Genomic DNA, 8230 nt, shown 5'->3' on the forward strand with positions numbered 1-8230 from the left:
CTCACTTTGGATGAGGAAATCCAAAATACATCTTTTTTATCTTCTGTCAGTTACCCCACCTTGATTTTTATTTTGCTTTCTCTTTGACTCCCCCCTTCGTTCGCTATTGCCTTTGTCGTCATCATTTTTATACAAAAACTTACAAAAATAATCTTTGATGCATTTGTCATCACTATCATAATTATCATTTTAAAAACATGTTTTGAGGCTGCCACGGTTCTTTATTGCTATGCTTAGCGGGGATCCCTTTTGTTTGCCCGCTCAGTGACAACAAGAGTTGTTTTGATTTCATCAGAACATCTTCATACTTCAATATCCTGCTGCATGTTCCTTCATGAAAAACAAACAAAAAACAAGTGCAGAGGATGAGACTCAACATGACCACAGAGAAACACATAGGAATTTTATTGCAGAACAAGCAGATGCTGATAAAGGGAAGCGTGGGTGGGAGAGAAACATTTTAATTTCCAAATGATTCTTTATTTTTGTTGCCCGTTGATTTTACAGAATATTTGGTTTGATGACAGACAAAAGAAAATGTTTACATTGCAAAGAACCTGAAGGAAAAAGGGTGGTTTCGTGTTATTAGTCAGTAAACAGGGAGCTTCAGAGGTGCAGTGACTGGAATGTGCTTGTGTTAAAAAGCTGCAGGGGGACTTCTGGAATATGTTTACTAGATTAGGAAAGTCATTGTTCCTACGCATCTACCAGGGAGACTGTGGAATTGTTCCTTTGTTTGGCCACATCCTTATGGAAGGAGGACAATCAGACACATATCCGGCTACATTAAACAGATAACACATCGTACTGACATAACATCTGGAGCTACTTAACACATCAGAAATTCTTGTCAATGTTAATTCACCATAAAGCTTTTTTAAAGATTACAATTTTGTTCTCTTTAACGATAAATCATTTGCTTTGTATGGTTGCTGATCATTTTTTGAATTACCTATGTCAAGAAGGTTATTGTTTTTGTTGCTGTCCATCAGTTTGTTTGTCTTTTAGCAGAATTACACAAAACTAATAAACCAATTTGGTGGAATTGAATTGGGGAAGGAACCAAATACAAACATATCAACTTTTGTTGTGGATTCGATTAAGAGGGAGAGTTCTTCCACATGGTCAGATAGGCTGTTGTTCTACTTTTTTGTGAATTTCTCAGCAAATACTGAGAACTGAGAAATTGTTGCTGATCCGTATAATGCTCTGAATGTGTCTGATCTCAACACTTACTGTTAGTGGTCAATCAGCCTTGGCGGAGGTGTGCACTCTCCAAGTGCCCCTCCAGTTTATGTTTACCATGCTTCCTGAAAATGACTATGGACGCAACGTTTCTCCAGGTGTGACATGACCTGATATCACGCACAGTGACTAAAAGCAGTGATTACATCGCTGACAGAACCAATCCTGAGACATGTCTCAACTTAATTCTCAAGACATGACGATCCCTCGCTGAAATGTCGCCATCGTTTTTTTAGGTGGGGGGGAGTGAAGTAACTGTGGCTAACGTTTCAATGTGAAAAATATTCATTCATGCAACTTCATTTTGTTGTTATTGTCTGTGAGAGTGGCATACCTCACTTATTTGTAACAAATGCCAAAATTAAAAATTTCTTCTCAATGTTAAGCTTTATACGAAACAATTTCCAAGGACTGTGCCTGGTCTTCTTTTATTATCTTTATTATAGGAAACTTAAACTAACAATGAACTGAGTTTACTCGCTTTCTGCATAGCTTCCTCAGTGTCACTTACGACTTACCTCAAAATTATCATTGGTTTTAAAATCTTTAGGAGTATCATTAAAATAAACTTTACTGTTTTAACAATAAAGTCTATAACAAAAATGTCTTTTATTTTCTCCAACTCGCAAATCTCCAACTTAATGAATCCCCCTGACACCTCAGAATTGACCAACTTTGGAGGTTGTGGATCACAAAGGCGAGCTGTGAGCAGCCCTGCGGTTTAGTCCTGTGGAAAAGAGGGCGGCGACTCAGGGTGAGGGGGAGTGGTCCGAGGGGCGGACCTGAGGGCCCACAAGGTTTATATAGTTTAACAGCTTTCCTCTCCTCCTGCCTTGTGTCTGTGAGCTCCCATTTCAGCCCGCCCAGCCTGTGCCTCTCTCTCGCTCCTTGTCTGTCTCACTGAGTCTCACACTCTACAGCAACAATGAAAACCTCCAAGCAATCAACATACTCCATGCGCTCCTCCACTAGTAGCAGGCCTTCTGCTATATCAATGACTCGTGCCTCTGCTCCTGTCTACAGGGCCCCCACTATCCATGGTGGGGCCGGTGGGGGCCGCATCAGCATCTCATCCAGTGGACGCAGTAGCCTGGGTGCTGGGATGTCAATGGGCTCCGGAGCAGGGGGCTTCTCCAGCAGCGTCCAGGTGAGCGGCGGTGGAAAAAGCGCTGACATCATGGGCAACGAGAAGTTTGCCATGCAGAACCTGAACGACCGGCTGGCCAACTACCTGGAGACGGTGAGGACCCTGGAGCAGGCCAACAGCAAGCTGGAGATCAAGATCAGGGAGGCCCTGGAGAAGAGCGGACCCGACTTCAGAGACTACAGCAAGTACCAGGCCATCCTGGATGACCTGAGGAGGAAGGTGAGGAGGGGGCTGGGGGAGCGTTGACAGGGCAGACAGGGGAATGTGCATTTATTAAATGTTGAGCGAAAGCAGATGGATGGAGAGAGGGAGGATATGGTGGATAGCTGAATTGAACGATAAATCCCGGGGTCAGTTATGAAATAATGGATGTTAAAAGAAGATGTGATGCAAGTGTGACTTAAGAACAAAAACGCGTAATTTATTTCCTACTGTTAATGTAATCAATACAATATATTCTGTACACCTGAACTAAGTGCGGCTTCATAGAGTTACTGACTTTCTGTAGATTCATAATAGAGAGGTTGAATGGGTTTCTGCTGATCCTCAGCACAGTGCCCACTGGGCCAGGGGCTGAGGGCTGGACCGGAAACAATATGATGGAGGAATGTTGGACATCAGGGGTCAGAGAGACAGGAAAGCAGAGAGAAACAAATAAGGCCAGTCTGGGGACTTCACAGGCTGTAGAAGGGTCCATTTACAGGCCTGTACGTCATGACTCTAATAACCTTTTTCCTCTTTGTTTGGTGCAATACAAATAATCTGTTGGACAATGGGACTGAACAAACAGTACAGTCCTTACTACTATGGATACATACAACAGAAACTGATAAGGGATGGGGAAAAGAAGGGAAAACTCAGTGTAGATTATTATAGCAGCTCAGTGACTTTATGTTCCGCATTTTATAATTAATAAATCTGATAACACCATTCATTTCACATTTACATGATACTCCTTATACAAACAGATCTGGCGAAGTTATTATAAGTGCAAAATGATTTTGGGACTGAAGGAAAATGAGGGCATTACACAACCAGGACAATCTGTCAGTCATTCATTACAGGTTTTGCCCCTGTGAATGTTCCAGAGAGGAAAAAAAGATTTGACTGAAAGAGAGGCTGGACTGTGTAACCCTCCAGTCTCTGCCACATTTAAATAAAAGCTCCATTTTCCATTTTCAATTAAGTCAAGCACAGTCATTTCCATGTGGAACATTCCAGTTGGTCTCCACTGAGACGAACCCAGTGAGGAACAGTTTTTCCTGTAGGAAAGTGTGCCTGCCCACACAGAGTATGTCTTTTTTGGTTTTCCACTCAAATAAAAGTCTTTTAAAATAATCAAAATTTAATAAAATGGAAGGCAAAGAGGAGTTTAGAAGGAGTTTTCCATCAATTTCCTAACATTGTATCCTACTCATAACGTAACATAAGATTTGAACTCTTGGAAATTAGGTCATATTTATTCTACCAACAGCCCAGGGCCACAGGTCATCCAAACAACCCAGGGCCAGCACAGTTTTGTTTTTCTTATGGCGTGATGCAAAAATCGGACAAAATACAGACTCGCACGACAGCATGAAACAGCATATGCGCCTGACCCATGCAAACTCATATTGACACACACACACACACAAACGCCCACACAATCAACTGCCATTACAACCTGCCTCATGCAAATCACCTGCCCGCATCCTGCCCTGCTGACGGGAAAGATCATGTTCCTTAGGCGTGGAAGGACAGTGTCTGTCTGGCAGCTGCTGATTGGCTGTCAGACTCTGCCACCGGGATGCCTCCCCTGTCGTCCATCCCAGCCTTTATCACAGTGACTGCCAAAGCAAATACTGCAACCATCTGGTTTTTGACGCCATCCACATTTACAAACAGAAATTGATAACACTAAACCTATTAGTACAGCCAGCAGCTGCTTAGTTTAGCTTAGCACAACGGCTAAAGCTCAGCCCCAGGGCTGGAGCAGCACTGTGTGCCATCACCTCACACATTCTGTCCCATTTATTTAATTCAGATGCTATTATAACAAGTAATACTTAAACTATGAAAGAAAGCCCTTTTGTCAGCTCTTTTTGTTTGTTCTGTGCATGTTCCTGACTCCAGTTCGACATCAAAATAAGTCTTTTTTTCCTGTTCTAGGTGTTTGATTCCACTACCGACAATGCTCGCCTGATTCTCAACATTGACAATGCTCGCCTCGCAGCCGATGACTTCAGAGTAAAGTAAGAACCGCACCGCTGAGTCCGTAAAACACCATGTCAGTCAGCTCTAAGCACACTCGGTTTTACATAGCTTAAAGAGACGGACATTTGTCGTGGAGTCATAAATCATCACCTTCGCATCATAGCCTGTGGGGGTGTTGTCATGAATTGCATTTCCCAGCAGGTGGCTGCAAAAGAGTAGAATTCTGCTTGCAATCCAAACAAAATGACAATATACTGTATCTAAACTGAGAAGAAAGATTATTGGAGAGTAGATGTTTTATTATCAGTTGAATAACCATCCAATCGGATTATAAAACAACAAAAGTTAGCTCAGTCTTTGTGTTGGCAGCTGTATTAGTTTCTCCCGTTATCCTCACTTCCCTGCCCTGCTCTATCTAGATATGAGTCCGAGCTGTCCATCCGTCAGTCGGTGGAGGCCGATATTATCGGTTTGAGGAAGCTCATCGACGACACCAACATGAGCCGCATGAATCTGGAGAGCGATATCGAAACTCTGAAGGAGGAGCTCATCCACCTTAAGAAGAACCATGAAAACGTGAGTTTGACGACCTTGAATCCAACTCTGTACAACAAGATAAAAATGTCATAACTCAATGAGTTCATGTTCGGTAAACACATCGTCGTTTTTATTTATAAAGAGTTTGTCCATCACATGTCAGGTGATCTGCTTCATCTGAACTGAGTGGGTGTGGTGTGGTTTCATTTGATTTTTTTAGCGAGTGACCCCACAAGCACCATTACGATTTGATCCACATGTTGCTAACTTCTAATGGGTGCACAGTAACATCACATTTTTACTTCCAAATTAGCCCCTCCCACTTTGAATTTAAAAAAAAAATTGGTAAAAGGATTAGATTAATACTCATTTATGGTAATGTTGTCAGTGATATCCCTGCAAGTGTCAGTTGTTCTTGATTTACAAAATATCATAAATTTTATTCATTCATTCATGAAATCGCAGAGAATATTTTAATGTAAATGTACTGCTTCAATATCTCTCTTTTTGTAACTTGAATGACCCTTTAAGTCAAATATTAGTCAAAGGTTTTATTCCTGTTGCTTCTCTGTTGAGTATGTTGACATTTCTAGAGTTAAAACAACTCTAGACACCATCTAAGCAAACAGCCACACCTTAGGAGGAGCTGGATTAATATTTGCGACACATCTAAGTAAACCCCTTAAGGATAACCATCATGTGTGTTTAAGTTACATGTGTGTGTTACACACTATGCCACGTCGGCATACACACATCAAACATCCTGGACAGGATTTCTTCAAAACAAGTTTGAGAAAAAAAAAAAATTCAGCGGGAAGAGGGAGGTTTTAAGAAATCTGAAATATCTTTATGAGAATACTGTGGGAAGCCGCGTCGTAAAAAATGATTCCCCTCCACATTTGGCAACAGAGAAAACACCAAAGACCCCAAATTACTGTCATCTACGCACATAAACCAAAACATAGCCATTTGTTTACTGAAGGGAATATTCAATCAAGTGTTTAGGCCCCAGACCATGGACCCCCTGTATATTTAACTGACCGTAACATGTGATTATGCTCAGAAGAGGCTCTGAGTCACCACCAGGTCACGGTTCAAGTCTTTGTTGATAAAAGGGGTGTTCTGTCTATTTGAAATCACAAAACGGTTTCACGTTGAAATTATTTGATTTGCCCCATTTAAGTGCATTAGAATCAGCACTACTTTTCATGTAGATATGAAAACAGGCTTCAGAACAGATCTTTTAAGTTTATTATAATGCTTATTGACTCCTCTATCCATTATTGTTTGTACAGGAAGTTATGGAGCTTCGTAACCAGATTGCCCAGTCAGGAGTCCATGTAGATGTTGATGCTCCTAAGGGACATGACCTGGCTCAGCTCATGACAGAAATTAGGGCCAAATACGAGAAGATGGCACTGAAGAACCAGGAGGAACTGAAATTGTGGCACGAATCTCAGGTGAGCGAGTAAATAGAAACTATCACCCACTAATAGGAACAAGGCTTTAAATCTACTAATCTTTTAATCGCAATCATTATTTCAGATTACACAAGTGCAGACCGAGGTTGTCCAGAACACAGAGGCCCTGAAGGGTGCTCAGACAGAGGTGAACGACCTGCGCCGGCAGCTGCAAACCATGGAGATCGAGCTGGAGTCACAGAGGAGCATGGTGAGAAGTCCCTCTGTCAGCACACACTTCATTTACCTCAAAACAGAATCATCTTAACTCCCTGCAATGACCCACTCAGCACTCTCATTTCAAGTCTCTTGCATTTACTCTGTTGACACAAGCTCCAACCTCCGGTGACCCGTCGCTATGGAGCTGTCCTCTGCCGGCCAGGTTCCCTATACAACTTTAACCCATTCTTTCCTTTCCACCCTATAACGCTCACCTCACGCTCACAGAAAGGGTCTCTGGAGGGCACGCTCAGGGACACAGAGATGCGTTACAACATGGAGATCGAGTCTCTCAACACCATCCTCCTGGGTCTGGAGGCGGAGCTCACGCAGCTGCGTAACAACATCCAGCTGCAGACGCAGGAGTACGAGTCCCTGCTCAACATGAAGATGAAGCTGGAGGCCGAGATCGCAACATACAGACGGCTGCTGGACGGCGAAGAATTTGTGTACGTAGATTTAACTATTCCAAGTTTCTGATTTAAAAAAACTCTGTTGATCATGATTTATAAAAAAATTCTCAATGGTTTTGTTCAGGCTTCAGGACGCCCTGGAAGACCAGAAAACCGTGAAGACCAAAGTGATGACTGTCACACAGACCCTGGTGGATGGAAAGGTGGTTTCCTCCAGCACAGAGACCAAGAACCTTTGAAAACCTGAAGCACACATACAAACAATCACTTTCACTGCATCGTGACACTAACATATTATCGCCCAAAATGTTATTTCCAGTCGGTTCTCCTGACTTCTTAAATATCATCACTAACTCTCTCAACTGCAACTGGTTTAACTTCCTGGGTTTGCAGCTCTGCCACAGGGCTGATTAAAAACTGGATGAGAGGAAAACTAAATCATCCTTTATTTATTTCATCATGATGTTATTTATGTGTCTGTGTCCTGACCAGTAGATGTTCAAAATTATAATTGGAGAGTCAAACTCATTCAAGAACCTAATGTTTCAAATTAAAAAGTCCAAAATGCTAAACATTATTTTAATATTTCATTCTCTTTGGTTTTCTCTCTATCCAGTTATGTTTGTCTGTTGCGTGATGTTCAGACATTTCAATAAAGAACGTTTCAGAATTTTTGTTGTTGTGTGATAATGTTGTTTCTTATAAACTAAAAAAAAAACATTCATGTGGCACATGTGTGCCACAAACATTCACATGTTTCAGGTTCTATTATAAAACATGATAAAAAAAATGGATGAATGAAGCAAGTGGAAGCACACTAAATATGAAAGCAGATAATAACAGTGGGATTATCATTCCTTTGATCTGAGACACGCTTTGAAGTCTTGACTGCTGTTAAACATCCAAAAATAGTCCACCCAAAAATAAAAATTCACTTATTATCTACTGACCACTATGTCAATGCAGGGTTGGGTTTGTGTAGTTTCAGGAGTAAACTGCATTGCAGCCAAATCCAA

General features: G+C 41.7%; 1 protein-coding gene across 1 annotated transcript; it reads left to right on the forward strand.

Moving 5' to 3' along the window:
• Positions 1 to 2080: 2080 nt before the first annotated feature.
• On the forward strand, positions 2081 to 7884 carry krt18a.1 (keratin 18a, tandem duplicate 1). Its single transcript, XM_061073967.1, has 7 exons — positions 2081 to 2611; positions 4541 to 4623; positions 5005 to 5161; positions 6418 to 6582; positions 6668 to 6793; positions 7030 to 7250; positions 7339 to 7884. Exons 1-7 carry the CDS (start codon positions 2171 to 2173, stop codon positions 7451 to 7453), a joined length of 1308 nt encoding a protein of 435 aa, XP_060929950.1. The 5' UTR covers positions 2081 to 2170; the 3' UTR covers positions 7454 to 7884.
• The last annotated feature ends 346 nt before the right edge of the window (positions 7885 to 8230 follow it).

The sequence above is a fragment of the Limanda limanda genome, chromosome 7, assembly GCF_963576545.1.
Source record: "Limanda limanda chromosome 7, fLimLim1.1, whole genome shotgun sequence".
Lineage (NCBI taxonomy): Eukaryota > Metazoa > Chordata > Actinopteri > Pleuronectiformes > Pleuronectidae > Limanda > Limanda limanda.

Coding starts and splice junctions, on each gene's coding strand:
- krt18a.1 (XM_061073967.1), top strand. CDS start 2,171: ATGAAAACCTCCAAGCAATCAACATACTCCATGCGCTCCTCCACTAGT. Junction 2,612..4,540: donor TGGATGACCTGAGGAGGAAG/GTGAGGAGGGGG, acceptor TTCCTGTTCTAG/GTGTTTGATTCCACTACCGA. Junction 6,794..7,029: donor TGGAGTCACAGAGGAGCATG/GTGAGAAGTCCC, acceptor TCACGCTCACAG/AAAGGGTCTCTGGAGGGCAC.